Source organism: Polypterus senegalus, chromosome 11 (assembly GCF_016835505.1).
Source record: "Polypterus senegalus isolate Bchr_013 chromosome 11, ASM1683550v1, whole genome shotgun sequence".
NCBI classification, from domain to species: domain Eukaryota; kingdom Metazoa; phylum Chordata; class Cladistia; order Polypteriformes; family Polypteridae; genus Polypterus; species Polypterus senegalus.
In genome coordinates, this window is record NC_053164.1 from 47657937 (window position 1) to 47678974 (window position 21038).

General features: G+C 36.7%; 1 protein-coding gene across 3 annotated transcripts in view; it reads left to right on the forward strand.

The window, feature by feature from the left end:
• Positions 1 to 21038, forward strand: part of tcf7l1a (transcription factor 7 like 1a) — a 100014-nt gene that overhangs the window by 68490 nt on the left and 10486 nt on the right. For all 3 annotated transcript variants that reach the window (XM_039768541.1, XM_039768542.1, XM_039768543.1), the window contains 3 exons: positions 16039 to 16171; positions 16741 to 16843; positions 19258 to 19341. In XM_039768541.1, coding sequence (XP_039624475.1) covers positions 16039 to 16171; positions 16741 to 16843; positions 19258 to 19341 — 320 coding nt within the window. The remainder of the gene's footprint in view (positions 1 to 16038; positions 16172 to 16740; positions 16844 to 19257; positions 19342 to 21038) is intronic.

Here is a 21038-nt window from a genome sequence, read left to right on the forward strand (position 1 = left end):
ATCGTATTCAGTAACAACCCATAAACTGTTAAATGTCTTGTGGCACAAATTCTCATTCCACTGGGTTTGCATGGTTGTATCTTTAAGCAGGTATGAAAAAGAGGAATGTGGGTCATTCAGTTTAGATGATTCGAGCAAGTAAGTTTTGGTCTGAAGCAAATTTTTTGTTTAAAGTTGTATTTTTCTCTGGGTCATGGTAAATTTAATAGAGATTAGTTTATAAATTGTTTCATCTGTCTTACTGAATTCCTCCCAGAGTAATAGAATGGCTGCTTGGCTATAGATAAGACATTACACTAGGTGCTTTCCCATGAGCGTCTTCCACACCCCCGCTGGTGCTTGCTTTATGGCTGGAATGTAGAGTATGTTGGTCATGATCATGGATTTTACATCTTATAGAGACCACTTAGTTGAATTACTCTGAACACCTATTTTACTGAAATACAACATTCATTTTTCATCCTTCAGACTGAAAACATTGAGATTGAATTCTTAAAATCTCAGTAAGCTGACCAAACCTTAGAGCACGAGACTGTGCTCTATACAGAGGGCACTAATGTATCTGAGGTGTGCTAAAAAAGAGTAACTTTAAGTGGGGAAAAAAAAAAAAAAGTAACAAAATGAGTATTATCAACATTGTCATGCAGCACACCCTGTACTGACTTGATATCTCGCGTAAAGGTGTCTCTTGAATGCTGTATTGTCCCTTTCTTCCCATTCAGTAACAGAAAAGGTAAACTATGGGAACCGATTAAAAGATAACTGGTAAAATCAAAGATTACCTTCATCATGCTGGTTGCTTTTATATTTTTAGTTTAGAAGGCACACACATTTATCCAGATTTCAGGGTGTGGTTTTTATTCTTTCACAAAATAGGTCAAGATAAATACATACTGTATAAAGTCTTTTACTGGAGCCTTATATTTTGTTTCAAACAGTAATGTTTTCTTAGAACTGCTAATATATACTAATTACTAATAATGTATATTACAGACCTGGAGAAGTTAACACGTTAATTATTGTGATTAATATGGCCTCTTTAATGCATTAAAAATATTGTCTGATCCAGGGCTGGCAAGAGGTAAAGGCCACAGGCAGTGCTTGGGTCAGGGTGGCATATTCAATGTTCTGCATTGGGGACGGAGAGAGAGAACACTTTTTTTTTCTCTCTCTCTCTCTCTCTCTCTCTCTCTCTCTCTCTCTTCCATCCTCTGGCTTTTGGTTTAGGTTAGTGTTTAGGTAATATTGTTGAAATATACTGTAAAAGAAGTGCTCAAAACTGTTCAAAATTAAATAAACATCACAATGACTTTCTTGCTCGTATTTTTTTCCCAGCACTTTCCAAATCGTTCACCTTCATCAAGCTGCTGTCTACTATACTTCAAAAACATTTTGAAAATGCATTTCAAAATTTAAAATCTAAAAGCACATTTACAGTGTGGACGGCACGTGATGTCAGCAACTAGTAATTCTTGCAGTCTTAAGTATGCCAGAACAATCTTTTTCAAAATAATGTATATATAAAGTGGGCAAAGGGAAATTCTGGGCAGATGAATTATTGCCTACCTGTGCCTGCAGCTCTTAATACTATAACTTCAGTAAGTTTTATATCTACATTATATTTTAACGTTGGCTGACTTGGCTCCAGCCCTTAAAAAATGCTTTTCTTCCATGACATATGAATAAGATCTTGCCAAAGCTTTGTTCAAACATGCTAATGCAAATAGACATTAATCCTAAGTAAATAAAGTAATCTTCTGCTGTCTGCTCTGTAAGAATGATTTTCCTAATCTATGAAAACTTTGCAGCTCATTATACAGTATATAATTATAATGCTTAGTAATAATTTAATACTGTGGCTTACTAATTAAAACCATTTCACCTTGGTTGTTCCTCAAAGCTACAGGTTCATCAATCTTTTTTAAATTGCATTAATTTCCAGAAATCTGTATTATAGTATGACAATTCAATGCATATCAGTAAACAAAAAATTTGAAATACAATCAGCTTTTTTTTTGTGATATGATTAAGGTTTGTAATCTAAAACCCCACTCTGAATTTCATGTGTGTTTTTCCCTTTTTTAACGCACCTTTCCTTTTATTTATATTAAAGTGTGCTTCGTAACAATACATTGAATATAATGCATTCTGGGTTACATGACATCATGTAATCACTGTATTCAAAAAATTAGGGGTGAACGTTTTTAAAACTGTTGAGTAGGTTGATTATGGGACTTGATTATATTTGCACAGTAGTGCTAGTGAGTGGATTTGTAACCTCTTATTGTACGGTTTTAAGTGATAGCAGTCAAGTAAATCTAAATACTTTACATTGTGGTTTTCGCATTACTCAAAATGCTTTACATAGTAAGTGGGGTGCCACTTCAACCACCACTGTTTGGCATCCACCTGGATGATGCCACGACAGCCATTTTTGTGCCAGTACACTCACCACACATTAGTTATCAGGTGGTGAAGTGGTGAGAGAGGAAGCCAATTAGAGACAGGGCACGATTAGGGGTCAGAATGACAGGATGCAATGGGCAATTTATTTTTTTTCTGTCAACTACATGTGCGACATTTGCTTATAATTCCTACCAATGGCTTCCTTCAATCACCAGTATAAAGTTGTAATTTTATTATAATGGTCTTAATATTAAAAGATCACTTGCCTGTTTGATTCATTTATAGAGAAATTCCCTTATTTTAAAATTAGGTTAGGGATAATGAAATTGTAGAACGTGATTCTCTGGATAGATACAGACTTCCTGTAACTGTAAACTTGATTAACAGGTTCAGAAATGCCTGGAGGAGAGACCTATCCATGGTTTAAAAAAGAAAAAAATTCTTATACAGTACGTTTATTTGCAGTTCATGTCACATTTCACTAGTAGTAGTCTAATATAGGTGTGCCATTACTTTGTTGGGGTTCCTCTGGCTGGGAAGTGTTTTGTTGTGTCTTTGCTCTTTATTGGTTATCTGTAGGGCTGCACCTAGCAACTTTTTTTTTTTTTAAATTATATAAACAGTCTGGCGATTTACTTTTTCAGTTAGTCGACTAATCTAATGACTAACTTGTCAATGAACAAAATAAAAATTTTGGATAGCTAAAAATCTAACAAATACCAAAAAGCACACATGAAACAGAATGTATTGTATAATAAAAGTGCAAAAATCAAGGAAACTGAATCAGATGTCACAGGTCAGATCTGCTTAACAGTTCAGAAACATTAAGTTCAAGTAACAATGGAGTCTTTGAATCTGATTCCATTAACACACAAAGACATGATCTGCCCAACATTAGTGCAACAATCGGTCAAAGTAAAACTTGAACACCGCTTAATATCAGCTCAAGTAACACTTCAGATTATAGTACAAAAACTAGAGAAATCTTAATCAGATCAACATTTTTCCATTCTCCACCAGTCTGTCTCTGTATGTGACTTGTTAGGTTGTCCTGAGCCTGGACTAGGGGTTAAGTTAGGCATTCCAGTGCAGGAATGCAAGCATGTCTGCATGCTCTGCAGTCAGATTTGCTCCTTTCTTTGCCACAATATTCCCTGCTGTTGAAAAAGGTGTTCTGAAGGAGGCAATGATGCTGACAGGGTTGGAAACCTTCCTGAGTTTTCCTTCCACCCTTTGAGTGGTCTCTTTTTTCCTTTGGAATCCAAAGTACAGCACTACCTCCTTTATCACCATTTTGCTGTTTACAGCATATAGCACATGGCCATTGCCTTCCTCACTGCTGCGATCATCAGAGTCTGAGCCAAGTAAAATCTGTTAAAGGGACATTGGATTTCCCTTTGAATCTTGTGACTGGTTACTGGCTAAGTCATTTTGTTTCATACTTGTCTGCTGAAAACTGTCTTCCCTCTTTTCCATTTTTGCTTGAGAAACAAGAGTTTGCAAATTAACATGTACTACCTGTGTTGACAAGAACTTAAGTTTCCAGAATCACGGAATGGACTCAAAGGATGCATTTTTTTTGGGGGGGAGACTTCCAGAGGGCCCTTTATCATTGGAGGTCGAACCAAACCAGTGACACAACCCAACCACCCGCGCTCCCACCCATATCCCAAACTGAGGATTAAAATGGCTATTTAAGTCGACTCTATTCATCAAGTTTTAAAATTGCAGTTGTGCTTCCCTCGCTGTGTGATGTCTGGATTGAACAAGGTTTTAATCTCAGGGTATCTCTACTCCATATAGTAAGAACTGTTCCACCTAAATGTTCAGGCACCCTGCTGCTGTTATGCTTTCAGTTTGCTTCTGGTCAGCTGACTCTTCTTAAAATGTTCAAGGCATCTTGAAGCCCTCAGTATACCTCTGAACTAAGAATCCTTCAGAGCATGGTTGACCACTGACTGAAGTGTATGGCCAGTGCAACAGTGAGAAGCAACTTCATGCCTCTCTTCCACGATCCTCAGAGATACTACAGAATTAGCTGCATTATCATGTACAATAGCCTATATTTTTTTTTGAAAGAGAATTCAAACTCCTCTGTTGTCTTCTCCACCCAAGCAGCAATATTTTTCTCCCATGTGTTGTTCCTCAAGTGGCATTGTGGTCAGGCTAAATAGTCTGCTCCCTGTCCTGAATGATGAAGTGGTAGGTGACTCTTAAGTGTGCCTCTCTGGCAATACTTGTCAAGGCATCTATGGTGAGTGTGATCTTTAAATTTGATAGTACATTTGTAAGTGTTGCTTTCACACACTCTAGAGTATCCTGATATATTTTAATTTTTTTATTTTGCTTCAAATTTGTAAAGCAGTGTCTGGAGAGTAGTGTATACCCTGGGTGAAGTGTGTTAATCATACCTGACAGAAACCCTTTCTGCCACAGTAGCAAAGGGTCTTGTGTCCTTAATGATCATCTGAAGAATGCTGTTGGAGAGCACAACAGCCATTTATGGCATGCACATAGTATTTCTTTTTTGGAAAAAGTCAAACCCACTACATTGTCCTTAGAAAGAAACATAAATCATAGTATATTATTCATGTATTTACAGTTTCTGTGACATATCTGTGTCACTAGAGCCATATGTATATAAATGAGATATATTGATAATGGCTAACTAATGCAAACTAAGGGATAACTTATTCTAAACCTCACAAAAGTCACTCACTGACAATTCTTTATCCTTCTTATTATACAGCTACTTCCCAAATAGATTCTTTCACATCGTATATTAATTTTAGATTACTTGAACTAGGTGCTGCCGTTTTGCCCTCTTGAAAGATGGCAGAAGCTTGATGTGCCAGCACATGCCTCACAAACAGTCATATTTGCATACTACTTTGATTATGTCATTGTGCTATAACAGCACTAGTTATCTGTAAAGTAACACCATCAAAAAATCAGATGTAACATATACTCCATATCACAGGTCCGGATTGCATTTCTAATTTAGCATATTTACAAAGACCCACGCTTTATGTTTAACAGTTCAAAAACTGTGGTAGATTTCCCCACCCCCCTTTTTCTAGTTTATCTTTGTTCTGTATATCTCCTTATGTCTTCAGATTGATTAATTGTTTTGTTATCATTCAATAACCTTAGCATGGTACTGTCCACAGAAAGGAAAACATCTGCCCTTGCTGACTTCTCTCTGATGGCTTTCCGGTAAGGAGGTTGCATTTCGTGAAGATTGTGTGTCTGTTTGTTTCCTCTCAAGAGTTAGGCGATTTATCAACCAAGAATACTTATCATTCCTTCATTTTAGACTAGGTTTTAGTCAAAAAAAAAGTATGAATGTTGAGGTCTGTTTGTGAGTTGAACTTTAAATATCAAGTACTGTATTTCACTTATTAATTTAAGTACTGTTATACATACATTTCTTTATGTAATTAGAATTTTTTTTTAATACTGAAAAGGGCTCTTTTGTCGTCTTTTTTTTTTTTTTTACCAAATTGGTCATAAATGCCATTAGTCTAAACCGTTTAATAAATATTCTATTCTATTATGCTACTGCAGTAAACCGCAACAGAAATAAAAATACTGTACTTTTCATAGACTATGCATTAGTTTAGCCATTATTCATAAGGTGTGTTCTACAATGTAAAATTCATTATTTTTGTTTTTTGTTGTGTTGCCAGATAGTGGCAACATTGCAAGTAAAGCAAGATTTTCATGGTACTGTATCCTCATAACAGTGCCACAGCAACAACAAAACATTTGTTTAATCTTGATAATTTCTGTTTGTATAAAAAGGTACATCTATGCTTGTTGTTCCCTTCATTACTAAATTGAAAATTACTGTTTTGAAATTGAATATGTTTTAAAGACATTTTGAAAATTACAGAATATCACCCTTTTTAGTTATATATATTTATGAACATATAAGCATAGAGATTTTGCATTTTACTTGTGCTTTTTCAGACTATTTGTTAGCATTGGGAGGCACCTACTATAAATTTAAATTAAATAAAAATTTCTTTCCAAATAACTGCATCAAGTCTGTGATGCGTTACCATCCTGAAACTCTTGGTTTACTCTTTTTTTTTTTTTTTTTGGCAAAGGACACAAAACATTAGAACAATGAACATCATCATATAACATGCTTGTAACATTCAGGATCAGAGAATAAAGAGCTCCAGGGAGCAAAATTCTTATAAAAATTTTCAGTTGTGATATTGTAAATAATGCACTGAATATACCCATGATTTTTACAAGTGAGTGTTATTTGCTTGAGAATTTTCCTTCTCCAGTGACCAATATGTACAAATAACTTGTTTTAAGTAAAATTGGTATTTTTAAATATGTAAAAAGGATACGTTTACCTACTCTGTGTGTGTTTGAGTGTACTTATTACATTAATACATGTTATGTGTATCTAATATATTACTGTCCTGAAATCGGTCTTCAGTTACTTTGAAATCTGAACTATTATATAAATAATGTTATTGGCATCTTTAACATTTAAAGGTATGCAAAAAACTGAAGTATTTTTGTTACGATATTTTATCCTCAATGTTTCATGTGCTTAAGTTTGATCTGTAACATCTAAAGTGGAAGGTGCCATAAATATGTAATGTATTTACCACTTCAGTACTGTGGTACTGTCAGAAAACCCTTAATTTGTACAGCTTTTTATTTTTTCCTTGTGATGCTGCCATCTCTTCCTTAGCAAGGGAGTGGCAGATACATAAGGGTGCTTGCTCTTAAAACATTGTGCTGTTTTACTAAATGAGCTACATCAGAACAAGTAATACAGAGGACTTTTTGATTGGTCTTGTTTAAGACACATTCTAAATTGTGTGCCTGAAGCTAGTGAGTCTTTGTTTATTCTTTGAAGTAGTAAATGATGGAGCAATTTTTTTAATATGTTGATCATTTATTTGGATCATATGAGTAATTAATTGCAGTCTCCAATCCCATCCAAGTACAGTTATTTGATCGGCGAACTTTGGCAAGCGTTTTTCATAAAGCACATGATAGTGCTGTTATTGAGCATCAACGTAGTCTGTTATTTAACTACATCAGTTGGGGCAGCAAATGTCAATGCATTGCATTTTCACCATCTTTCAAGAGATAAAACAGCAACGCCTAGTTCATCTACAAGTCCTTCATGTAAAAGACTGTGGACTTCTGAAGTATGGGAATACTTTAAGCAAAAGCCAAATACTGTGCTCTGTACATTCTGTAGCATCACAGTAGCTGTTCAGGAGCATTAACACGGAAGACGCCGTTAAGATTGCGTTGTAGTTTCTAATTACTTTTGTTAGTTCTGATTGGTAAATCATTGCATTCTGCAGTCATTTATTTTTCAGATTGCTGGACTTCATAATGGAGCCATCAGCCCAGCAAACAATGCAGTAGTAGGCTAGTGCTGAGTAACAAGACCAACCCCCAACACCCTCCCCCCCAAAAATGGACGAAGCCTTTAATTATTAAAATATGATCTAAAAGTAATGTGTGGTTTGACTGCAATAGTGTATGATAAGCAGGAGAACATATTGCTGGCTAGTGATTATCTTGAGCTTCATGATACTTTGGTTTACACTCACTTAATAGTTAATTAGCCATTATCAGTATATGTCCTACTGATATATATTCTATATGACTCCAGTGTAACAGACGTGCGCAGAAACTGTAAAATATGCCACTAATATACTATATACTGGTTCACAGGTTTATTTTTAAGGAGAAGGCAAAGCGGTATGGTTTGTGTGTTGGTCTGATTCAGATTGTCAAATTTTAGTTATATAATTTGAAGTGTTACTTGAATTAAGATGTGTTCAAATGTTACTTAAGCTGATATTTGCACTAATGTTGGACTGCTAAACAGATTGTGTTATTGAAATCTGATTCAAAGAAACTACACTGTTACTTGATTTTGCGTTTTTTGCACTAATGTTGAGACTGCTAAGCAGATCTGAACTGTAATATCTGATTTAAACTGCACTGCTTTTGTTATCAAACATTTACTTATGAACTAAAATTATTTTGATTTGGGGAAAAAAAAAATATTTTCATTCTTTTCTGCATTTTATTACACAATACAGTGATGATATTCTAATGATGACTTTTCATATTTGCTTTTTCATATTTGTTAGAATTTTTTAAATCCATCCATCCATTTACTAACCCGCTGAATCTGAATACAGGGTTACGGGGGTCTGCTGGAGCCAATCCCAGCCAACACAGGGCACAAGGCAGGAACCAATCCTGGGCAGGGTGCCAACCCACCGCAGAATTTTTTAAATGAGTAATTAGAATTATTACTTTAACCATCAAGTTATATTTTAGATTAATCAACTAAGTGAAAAAAAAACTAATCTCAAGACTTATCAATTTAAAAGTAAATAATAATAATAATAGTTGTTAGGTGCAACCCTAGAGAATGTGGCGTTTGCCAGTGATCTTGTTTTTTTTTTTTTTTCCCCAGTACCCTATGATGCTTTGCAAGGCCACAGTGACATCACAGAGCTGTAGCAGACATGCCTAGAATTTTCTTGCAGACCTATTGTATGGTCATTGCCATCATACACCTAGACGTACTCCAGCTGTAATTTCATTTTTTAAGTAAAAACTTGCATTATTTTAATTTAATTTTATTTTTTTCATTTTTTTTACACCATGGTGCCTCTTCTAAAATAGTCGTCTCCTCTGCTTACCCCACACGGGTTCTTGCAGTGGACGAGATGCCCAGCCGACAGCCAGAGCTAGCATTCTTTCACAGACTCTGGTCCCTTCTGTCCATGACTTCCAGCAGGTCACCGCACTGATCTTTCCTTTGTTTCTTCTGGTGGGAGTGACCCTCTGCAACCCCAAGCATCGACCTCAGGCTTCCACAAGGGGCTCTTCACCCAGCTGTCTGCCTCCTCTCCTTTGCACCAGCTCTCTCCCATTCCTGCCTTTCTATCCTCCTTTTTTTTTTTTCTCCCCTTTGTCCCATACAGACTCCTTTTATCCTCTGCCTTCTTAATTTGCCCACCTTAATTGGGCGCAGGTGTGATTCGTCACTTTCTCCTAGACAATTAATGAGTTGCACCTGACTGACTCTTGCATTTCCACATCCATACGCAATCAGCCAGGCACCCCAACCATCCCAGGAATGAAGCATGTAACCTGTGTCCAACTGGAGCCTGCACCTCATGGTGCAAGTCATCTACACAGATACATGGAAAGCTGCAGCCAGAGCTATAACTTCAAATAGTACAGACAGTTGTGCCCCAAGTCTTGGAGCTCTTTGAGCTTGATAATCTGTTTTATTTACTTACTTCTAGTTTGTAGCAATTTGGTTTTTGTTTGTGGTATTTGTTCTGTTTGCATCTTTTGCTGCTTGAGACCCAGTGGCGCACTGGTTGGCACTGCTGCCTCACAGCTCATATCACATTTTTGGCCTCAATTAGTGCATCATAGTGGCAGATGGTTCCCTATCCCAAAGAGACACTTACAACACAATTTCACCATTATAATCTACTCAAAACTAGTTCATTTCCAACCCCATTGACTTTGTTGCATTTTGTGGAATTCTGCAAAGTTCCTGAACATTTTCATGATTTCACTGGTTTTCTCATCGTTACTTCTCCAAGATGTAAAAAGTAACAAACATTTTATTATTCTTTAATACACCTTTATTAAAATGAGTAATGAGGTGCTAATCCATAAACTGTCCTAAAATTTAATAGGAACTTTTGTTACTGACCATTTGTATATTAAACATTAAACTGCCCATTCTTCTCCCATTCGTTTTATTCCTGGGTTGCATTGTATTATGCTCTTATATACTCGCATACTCAGCCTCCCATCGGTTTTTAAAGGCTCTATGTTCAGAATCACCTTTTCTCTTCGGCATCGTGTGGGCTAGCTTCGCAAAAACTTGCAGCATCATAAGCTAGACTTGATTAACGCGGTGTTCGCAAGGCAGCTGAAGCGCTGCATTATGGGATCTGTAGTTTATTGTGTTACCAGCGCTTCATCTCCCCGGGCCATTAATAACAATAATACAGTATATAAAATGATCTCGCAGGCCGGATTTAATTGCACGCCGGGCCGGATGTGGCCCGTGGGCCTTGAGCTTGACACATATGGACTAAATAGAACTTGAAAAGATATATTTTTTCGAATGTGATCGCGCAATTCAGATCGAGTTGACGCGCACTACAGTACATCGAGCCTGCGTGCTATTGTGGTTTTGCCTGCGTGCCTCAATAAGTTACCATCCCCTCGCTCTTACTTTTTTACCGTTCATCTAATGAATACACTGAGTATGGCTTTACCAAAACAATCATTGATCGCAAATAAAGTTAATAATAAAAGATTATAAATAAATTATAAATAAAAGATTTATTGTATTGTTATTGATTTATTGTTCATGGTGGTGGAGGTACTTTGGGGCACTTTATTGAAGAAAATAATTAAAAAATATTTCTTGGTGCTTTTACCTGGAGTCTTTGATGTTCTGTCTGTGGGTCTGGAGGAGTGACAGCGCTCTCTAGTGTTACAATATCTTGTCTGGCCGGGATGCCCCTTCACTGTATGGACTGGGGGAGCAAGCCTGGTCAGGACAGTACCTCCCCCAGAAAGCTAGATGGCAGCCACCTTGGGTTTGCAACAGGTGCCTAGGACTCCTGCAGGGCTTCATGGGAGTTAGAGTTTGGTGCAGCCCTGTTGGGACCCATGACCGCCACCAGGGGATGATGTGGATGCTGCTGAGCCCTACCTGGAAGTGCTGCCGGAAAATAGGTCCTCAAGCACCTGGAGCACTTCTGGGTTTGTTATAAAAGGAGCCAGCAGCAAATACTCCGGTGAGCCAGAGTCGGGAGGAGGTGGACGATGCTTGCCGGGGGAGAGCGAAGGAGAAAGAAAAGAAAAAGTATTGTTTTGTGCTGGGGACTGTGTGTTATACTTGTGGGAAACGGAGAAGGCGTTTTCTTCTGATCTATAACAATGGGTTCATAGTGTAGTATATGGTCTGTGTTTAAAAAGACTATTAAAATAAAATTTTTATTATTATTTTCTTTGAGTGTTTACTGCAATTTGATGGATCATGTGTCAATGGAATACCCAATTTGAAGTAAAATTCACCAGATGGAACATTCTCACACACCCACCTCTCCAACCCTTATTTGCACAAACATGTTCTAACATGGAAGTGCTCATGAACAGCATCACTGCACTGAAAAAAAACACAACATGCTATTTCATGAATTTCAAGTTTAAAATGATTGTCATTTCTAAATGGTTGCATTGTGTAATTACACAAAAACATGAGTACTTTGTAGATCATAATACTATAATTAACATTGTCAAAACTGGCATCAGTCAAGTTTATAGAACATGCTTAATATTACTATTTCTATATTTATTGCATCTTGTATGTTGGGGCAGCTATTCTTGCACAGGTGCTTATAGGAGTGTGTCCCCCACACTGGTTTCTGTTTTTGCTCTTCACACTTCCCTGTGTGTCTAATTTCTATTGGTTTTGTCCTACAAAATGTACTACTTAAATTGTCATTGCAAATAACATACATGAGAAGTTTAAACATTCTTTTCTACATAGCACTAAACCACAAATGCTCTCTATCCCAGGAATGAATTCGTAATCAGTGAATGAAAGCCAGATTTGGTATGCCAACAAATAACCCTGAAGTTTCTCGGGGTGGGGACATATGATTCCCAGAAACTACTGCCTCAGCCTGTGTGTGACCAAAAGGGGTAGCATTAGGGTTAGGGTTGCAGCATTCAAAATCCTGAAGCGCTGAAAACATAACTGAGGCTGACTAATATTAATGGGAATAAAGTAGTGATAAGGGATTCTAATGGTGATAGATACAAATCTGCAAGTAATATGAACATTTTCAAATAAATGCTGAACTTTTGTTTTGCTAGATTAGTAATTTGTTAAACATACATTTGATGGACTTTGAAATAAGAGACTTGCTGTTCGAGCTAGTGTGTTTAGTATCTTCTAGCGACTTTAAAAAATAAATATATATAATTTTTAACCAGTGTTTTCTCTACCCTGAATCAGTGAAAACCTGGGTCTATCATGTGTTAACACTGTTGACTTATAAAAAATATTGCATCAGTTAAAAGTGTGAACATTTGAATTCCACTAAAGCCCTGCAATATCCAACCCATTAATGTCTCAGACACTTTGTTCTGTTCTGACAAGCCACTTCACACATGTCAGCATGTCCTTTACAAAGATGTGTATATAGTAGGCAGTGTTTAGTATAGCTTAAATAAATTTAGAATACTAAAATTACAGAAGAGAATTTGTTTTTTTTTTTTTTGCTTTTAAAGTTTTGAGGATTTATCAGACAAACATTTTGACTCCAATCAAAAGCAATATGCTGTCTTTTGATACCATTGTGAGACGTGCTGATGTGCTAGATAGCGTTTACTTTTATCGGCGACAAAACTAAATTAAGAGAATTTGACTAGTTTGGTTTACCCATTGATAAAGTGACTGTCGAGAAGCAGGTACTCATTTAAAGGAAACCTATTGTTTTCTACCAGTAACGACACACTGCACGATAACATGTAGTGAATACACTTGACTTGAGCATTCATAGTTTTCAGACTTTCTCTGTATGTTTAGCATTTGTTTGCTCAGAGGTTGATGCGCTTGCTGCTTCCTGAGCAGCTCATCTTTCCTCCACCCTAGCGGCCCACTTCTCCTTTTGACGCCATCTTTTTGCATTAAAACTAATTAAGTCAGTGTTTTTGTTGCAGTTACTTAGTACGTTTTCCTTAAGTGCCAGCTTAATTGAAAAATTAAGTCTTCAATTTGCCTCAAGAATGATTTAAGATAAGAAGAGGTAGGGGAAGTGACGGTGAAGGTGGTAGAGATGAGAACGGCGCCCATACGCATGCGCCGCATCTGCCGAGAGTTATAACCTTTGAGGTCAATCATCACCCCAAAAGCAGATAGTAGACATCACATAGTATATGTTTACCAAACTTAAGGCCAATAGGTCAAATGGTTTCTGAGCTACAGGTGGTTTAAATTCCTGGTCAGATAAATGGACAGCTACTGTAGCGTATTATATATAACGATAGCTCAGTTCACGTTTTAAACGTTTTTGTTTAAAAACACAAACATTAGTCTCTTCTTTCGCCTTTTGTCCACACTTTCGTGACTATTTCAACTCCTGAAAACAAAGACTTTGAAAAACTCTCTCCAGGGCTGTATACTTCTGAAAATATGGCCTCACCATTATAATTTGAACAGGCAAAATGCAACTTTTTAAAAAGTGCAGACTCTAATAGTGCTCTGAATAGTTAATGTTTATTAAATGGCCCTTCCCTAATTGTATATTGCTCATTACAACATCTTATTCCCAGGTTGGCCACCCTTTACCCAAGAACAACATATTCCAACATTGTGAACATGGAAGAGTTTGAAAATGATGTATATTGTGAAATGTGCTTGTTTTGACGATTCTGCTGCACTTTGTAGTGTGTATTGTGTGGAGTTTTTTTTTTTGTGCATTTATTATTTTTGGGGGGATGAGAGAATTATATCAAACATCCTGTTGGAAAGGGAGGAATGGAAATTATTTCCACTGTAAAAGTAGCAAATTTAGTATTTTTGAAAATCAAAATAAGTTTGACTCCACACATGTTTCACAGCTGCATTGGGTTATAGCTAGTCCAAAAACATCAAAACATGAAAGTACTCAAGCTGGCATTGATGCTTAGAATTTTCATGTATAAGTGAAAGATCACTCATCCCCCAAATTTGTTTTGTTTTGTTTTGTTTTTTTTTTAAATTGAGCACCTTAAATAGATTAACCAATATGGCATGGAATCTTTCTGCTCAGACTAAACTCTGACTTACTGGACACGATGACCACACACTTCTGTAGAGCTTTTAGCCCAGCAAATGTACGCAGTTTTAATTCAGTTTCTTTCACTCGTTTGTGCAAATCAGCATTGTATTTTTTTATTTATTTTTTTTTTTTTTAAAGCAATTGAATTGTTTGGCATGTGAAAATTGCATCTGTTTGTCCTTACTACAAGAGGTTTCCCCTAAAAGATGAAAGTGTCATTATCTTAAAATTGGGTGTGCACTTTGTCTACTTTGTTTTATTCATCTAAAAATTCAAACCACATAGTACATTAAAACTGAAAATAAAGTAACTGTTCTTTTCCACAAAGGTTGGCATTTTAAAGTATTCTTTAAAAATGTTGCTTCATACTAGAGCTATTTATGGGCATCCTGCCACTGCAACTGTGACTCAACTCTAGAAAACGAACACCAGCTAGTATTGGATAGGGATTAAATATTCCTGGTGGAGTAACATTAATGTAGATTGCTGTTGAAATGTTTTTTTTCTTTTCCTATATTGTTGGGCAAAAAAAGGAACCTGTATTGGTTATTGTTTTCTAAATGTCATTTTTTTTTTGATTGGATACACTTCTGCGTGCTAGGTTGATAGATTGCTTTTTAATTTGTGCTTTATGAGTGAGTGCGCCATTTGGAAAATAGGGTTAGTTCCTTAATTGTGCTCAGTGCTCCGGTAATACGTTATCATTCCAACAAACCCAAAAACACTGATGTTAAGTAAATTACTTTTAAAAATGGGTGGAGAGAAGGAGAGATGAATCTAATGGTACCATAGGAATGATCATCCGGAATTTTGTCCTTGATAGTAAAACTTTGGAATTCTGTTTGCTTACTTGAGCTACCTGGCATGGCAGTGGAAGTTTTTTGCTTCTTGAGAGAGAGCCAAACCATAATTCACTTGTGAATCAAGTTTTAGATTTGCTAATCATGCAACAAGTGATCTCTTAAGTCCACGTGCAGGGTGGACTGCCTCTCAACTTGTTGTGGTGTGCTTTGTGCTGCTGTGGAAACGGTTTATTTCCAGGCTTTTTGGCAAGTTGCCTGCCTTCTGCATCTCTTGATTTCACTCCAGATTGCATCATGAGTTGATTGTACATGTGCTCACTTGTACCCCCTCCTCTTCTGCACCATGGTTTACTACTAATAGTTTAAGTCTTTGCAATTTTATTTTGGAAATGAGCAGTTTCCATGGGAATATGTGTTTGTTTAGGATGTCTCATCGTTTAAACTTTTCTGGAACTCTTCCTATTTTTATTCTGAAGCTCATTCAACCTAATTAATTAAATGTGTATTGTTGCAAAGTCACTATACCGTTACTTTAAAATGTTGGTGTTTTTCTCCACCCTGATAAGTATTATCCAGTTTTCATTTATTTCCATTCTCTGCTCAGTTGTCTTTTATGGTCTGTTTTAGATTCACAGTGCTGTCTATGTTTTTAAAATTATATACATTACTCTTGTATATTTTACAGTTTACTTGATTTCATAAACATATGAGGCAACACTGATAATGAAAGAAAGGAGCTATAAAAAAAAAAAGGTTGAGTGATAAAAAGTGGCAAATTCAGATGTATTGTCCGAAGTTTATCACTGCAGACTGACTTCACTATAACCAGCCCTCAGATTTAAAGCTAATGATGGCCTTTCTGAAATTAATAAACAGCTGCTGCAAGCATTATATTACTGATACCATATTCAATCCATGTGCTTCTCTACATTTCTTCTTTTGTCTTACAGTCAAACAAAGTCCCAGTGGTGCAGCATCCCCATCACGTCCACCCGCTCACCCCTCTAATCACTTACAGCAATGAGCATTTCTCTCCAGGGACTCCTCCCTCTCATCTTTCTCCAGAGATTGATCCCAAGACAGGTAAGAAAAAGTAGTAAGCATTAACATCAGCCTTTGGCAAAATGGAAAAATGATGATATACACCAATTAATTTAAATAATGAAACTGATTGTACATACAAGTTTAGCTAATAGCTTACCTTCTTTTTACTCCTTTTATTGATATTGCTGCTAATTTTGATCACAAAGCAGAAAGGCAGTAATATGACATACTTGTTAAACATGACGACAGTGGTCATAGTTTTATTTTTCAATAAGTCTTATCTTTCAGCATCTTGGCTACATAATGGCTGTCATTTTAGTTTTTTGGTATACCCTGTATGGCCTGTTAGCTTGATCAACTCCAAAGTATTGATGTGTTTTTATTTGCTTGTACTGTGTAATCTTTATACATGTTTGTTTTTTTAATAATGTGTTTTCATATCCTTCATTCTGTACAACTCCTTAATGTTATATTTTCAGTGAAAGGCCCCAGTGTGGAGATGGGTTTATATAGAATTTCCACACTATTATGTGCATTGTCAGTCTGAACTTATTTCACCGTACAAGTTTAGTGTTTTGATATTTTCTAATTTGCTGTTTTCCTTACAGGCATACCAAGAACTCCTCATCCTTCAGAGCTCTCACCATACTATCCACTGTCACCTGGTGCTGTGGGGCAAATTCCACACCCTCTGGGTTGGTTAGTTCCACAGTAAGTCTCCATTTATTTGCCAGTGCTGAGCTGTAGTGTGCCCACTATGTCTTGGCTTACAGAGTAAACCAAACAAATATGAATCTGTTTTCCCAACTTTGTGCCATTAAATGAATGAAATTGTGCTTTGTACTGTAGAAGGTTCAGTGCTTTGTTTGCAGAGCCCTCTGAACAATGTTTACTTGTCAAATTTTGTGTCTATTATGCTTTCCTTCTATATTGATGACACTGAAAGGAAGTTAGACGTTTTTTTGGATTGTTAACTTGCTTGCTTCCCTACTACTGGGCAATGTTAAATATGATGTATACTGTTTCACTAAGTGAGTTTCTGTGTGAAAATAAGCATTTATTTTGTAGATTCAAAATCCCAGTATAGTACCAATTTAAGTCTATCAGGTTATTTAACCACTTTGGTGTGTTTAAACTCTACAAAATGACCTCCAAAATGCCACTGGTGTGAATGTCTCTGACTAACCAATTAGGAACAGGTCCTGTGCTCACTGTCGGCACCATGGAGCTCGATTGGCATTTGCCATAGAATACCAGAATTGGCAGGTCCCACACTGGCACCCTGTGCTTTTCACAGATGAGAGCAGGGTCACCCAGAGCACATGAACGTTATGCTGCCTGTGACATCGTTCAGCATGACCGGTTTGGTGGTGGGTCAGTGATGGTCTGTGAGGCATATCCATGGAGGAACGCACAGACCTGTACAGGCTAGACAGCGGCACCCTGACTGCCATTAGTTATTGGGATGAAATCCTTGGACCCATTGTCAGACCCTGTACTGGTGCAGCGGGTACTGGGTTTCTCCTGGTGCCCAACAATGCCTGGACTCATGTGGCAATAGCATGTACGCAGTTCCTGGAGGATGAAGGAATTGATACTTTTTGACTGGCCTCCTATTCTCGCCTGACCTAAATCCAATAGAACACATCTGGAACATTATGTTTTGGTCCATCCAACACCACCAGGTTGCACCTCAGACTGTCCAGGAGCTCAGTGATGCCCTGGTCCAGATCTGGGAGATCTGTAATTTCATTAGGAGCATGCCCAACATTGTCAGGCATGTATACAGGCACGTGGGGGCCATACAAACTACTGGATTTGTTGGAATGAAATTTCGGTAAAATGGACTAGCCTGCCACATCATTTTTTAACTTAGATTTTTGGGGTGTCTTTGAATTCAGCCCTCTGTAGGTTGATCATTGTCATTTCCATCAAACGATATGGAATACTTTAGTTCCCAATCCATATCAGTATAGATATCCAGCATGATTTTTTTCCCCATTAAGATCTGTGTTTTCAAAGTGTTCTTTTAATTTTTTAAGGTATGTATGTATGTATTTATAATATAGTGTGTTTATATAATATAAAAAATTGACATAACCCACTGTACTAATTACATATTTGAGCATATGATAAAAAATATGCTTTACAGGAGAAGTATATTAACAGATTTTCATAAACAAAAGGAAGAAATAGTCCAATCAAATACAATAAATCTTATATCACAGAAAGTTATGTTCATTTTAAAGCAGGCAAAAAATTCCAGCTTTAGCTATAATCAATTTCATGTCTTTGTTTTCTAATATACTGTACGTTATATTCCACTAAATAAAGATACGGCAAACCTCATGCTGATTTTGTGGTGGCAAAGTAGCTGTTTACTTCCCCTGTCTCCAGTCCAGCCTGCTTTTAAAAAGTAGCATATGCATGTGTTGTCAGTTGAAGCATATAGTGTGTGTTGTGCGATACCCCTCCATATGCCTTCCTTTTAGATTGAAAATTCGAAATCCAAAATGGGAACGTACATTAAACACACAGTCCCTGAGCTGAAGAAATTGCTTTCAGCTACTATGTTGTTATATGTAATGCTGGCTGCTATGTGTGTACACTGAGCTGGTAAAGCAGACCAGAAAGTCACTTTTTTGGCTAAAGGGTTTGCAGTTGGTTGTTGTGGTGTTGTAATACTTCTAGAAACCTAGTGTCTAGCTGATTGAGTTAAAAAGGGTCAAAATATAATGTTGTTGCATTTTTGGGAAAATATTAAGGATTGAAAAATGTGAACTTCTCCGAAACTAGGTTTGACACTTCGCATCCGTTAGTTTCACATCATTTCATTGAGTCTTAAGGCTTTGTTATAATGTTCTTAAAGAATTTTCTAGATGCAATTAAGAATTATCCTCCTGCATTTCCATGGTGGATATGTGAAAAACATGTGTTTCCTAGAAGTTTGGTTTGCTGAAATTGCTTTTTTTTTTTTTTTTTATCAGATTTATTAATAAAATGCAAATGTTAGGATGTCTGTTCTGAAGTGTGTGCCCATGTGGTGCATGACTGGATTCAAATGCCTCAAACATTTGTCAGTTGAGAGAGCTTAATCAATGGTGTTTTTTTCTTCTGTTTTTAAGGCAGGGCCAGCCAATGTACTCCCTACCTCCAGGTGGATTCAGACACCCCTATCCTGCACTTGCAATGAACCCCTCCATGTCCAGGTAAGAGACATCCTTTGGACTATAGGAAGCTAAATCCTGTGAATCTGCTAAGGGGAGATTATAGAGATGCAGAAAACGTGATCATAATGCACAGCAGGATGTGCTATCCATATTCAGTATAGACATTAATGATTAGTTTACATTGGACTTGGCGTATTTCTACAAACCTACAACGTTGTTCACTTTTGCATAATTTTGTTTGTGTTAAAAATGTGTTAAGCAAATTTAGTAATGTAATTATCTTTACTGCCTTGAGTAATTAATAAAATCTGTAGTACAATTTGACAACATCTTTCATTTAACACGTATGAACCTCCCAAAAGATATCTGTTTATGGGGGTATTCATGCATCTGCTTTGTGTGGAGCCTAGCGCTTGCAACATCAATTGAGTTGCATGGTTTATTATGAAGGACATCACGTTTTAAAATGTGTATGCTCTCACTGAATGGGAATGTTGCAGAAAGTATTCGACTTGAGACTAACATGATCTCCTATCCCTTTGAATCTGTTTCTTGCCAGCTTCAAAACAAATCATTTTTTTAAAACCCTAATTAATGATTGCATTTTTTAAGCTTAAAATATGTAATTCTAGAACTGTTCAGACTGGAGGTATACCATTCATTTTAATGAAAGTAGGTTTATTATAAAAACTAGAAACGCTTAGTACGACCCTGCCACTGACTTTAGTGGGTATTGCATGCCTTGTGTCTGTCTACGCCAGGGGTGGGCAAAGTCATTCCTGAAGGGCCGCAGTGGCTGCAGGTTTTTGTTCTAACCCAGTTACTTAATCAGAAGCACTTATTGCTCAAGTAACACTTCTTCATTTTAGTTGTCTCGCTCATTATGATTTTGAACCCTTATTGCCTATTTTAGTCTTAAACAGCTGTAATTCTTGGTTTTTAATTGCTCCTTATTAGCAATAAGATGCAAATGACAAAAGAAACTAGCATTTCTCCATTTAACTTGTTTCCTTTTACACCTGTGTGTATTTAATTTGCACTATTGGGTTTAATTAAATACTTAGAAGGAAAGTGAAGAGAAAAAAGTAAAGGGCTAAAAATTACTCCTCAATTTTAGACTACTAATTTGGACAATATCCTTAGAAAGGAAAAAAAATCTAGTGTATGAGAATGACCTGACGTGTCAGATTTAAAGCATTAACAAGTCATGAAATTAAATTATTGACAAGGATTATTTTCTAATTAAGCAACTGGGTTGAAACAAAAACCTGCAGCCACTGCGGCCCTCCAGGACTGACTTTGTCCACCCCTGGTCTAGGCAGTGCATTGTGATAGTTTAATATTAATATTATTATTAATGTGCTAAAGGAGGAAGTGCAGAGAAAAGATAAGACCTTGAAATTACAGGCATGTAGGAGTGAATTTCACTGATGAGAAATGCCAAACTCTATCCTAGAGGCATGTCTACCTGCTTCACTTTGAATAGCTGAATGTACTGCGCATCCATTATTGCCTGTTGAATCAGTCCTGTTAATAAAATCATGTATTTGAACTCAGAAATAAACAAAAGGACATTTGGCAGAAATAACTGCAAGAAGAAAAAATGTTATTGTGTTCTGTCAGGATCCAGCACACCAAGGACTGTGTGCAGATTTCCACAGAAAATGTATCTTTAGGGCTAAACTTTACTCGCATTAGAAACCCAATGTAGACCTACAGTGTCACACCTGTAAGCA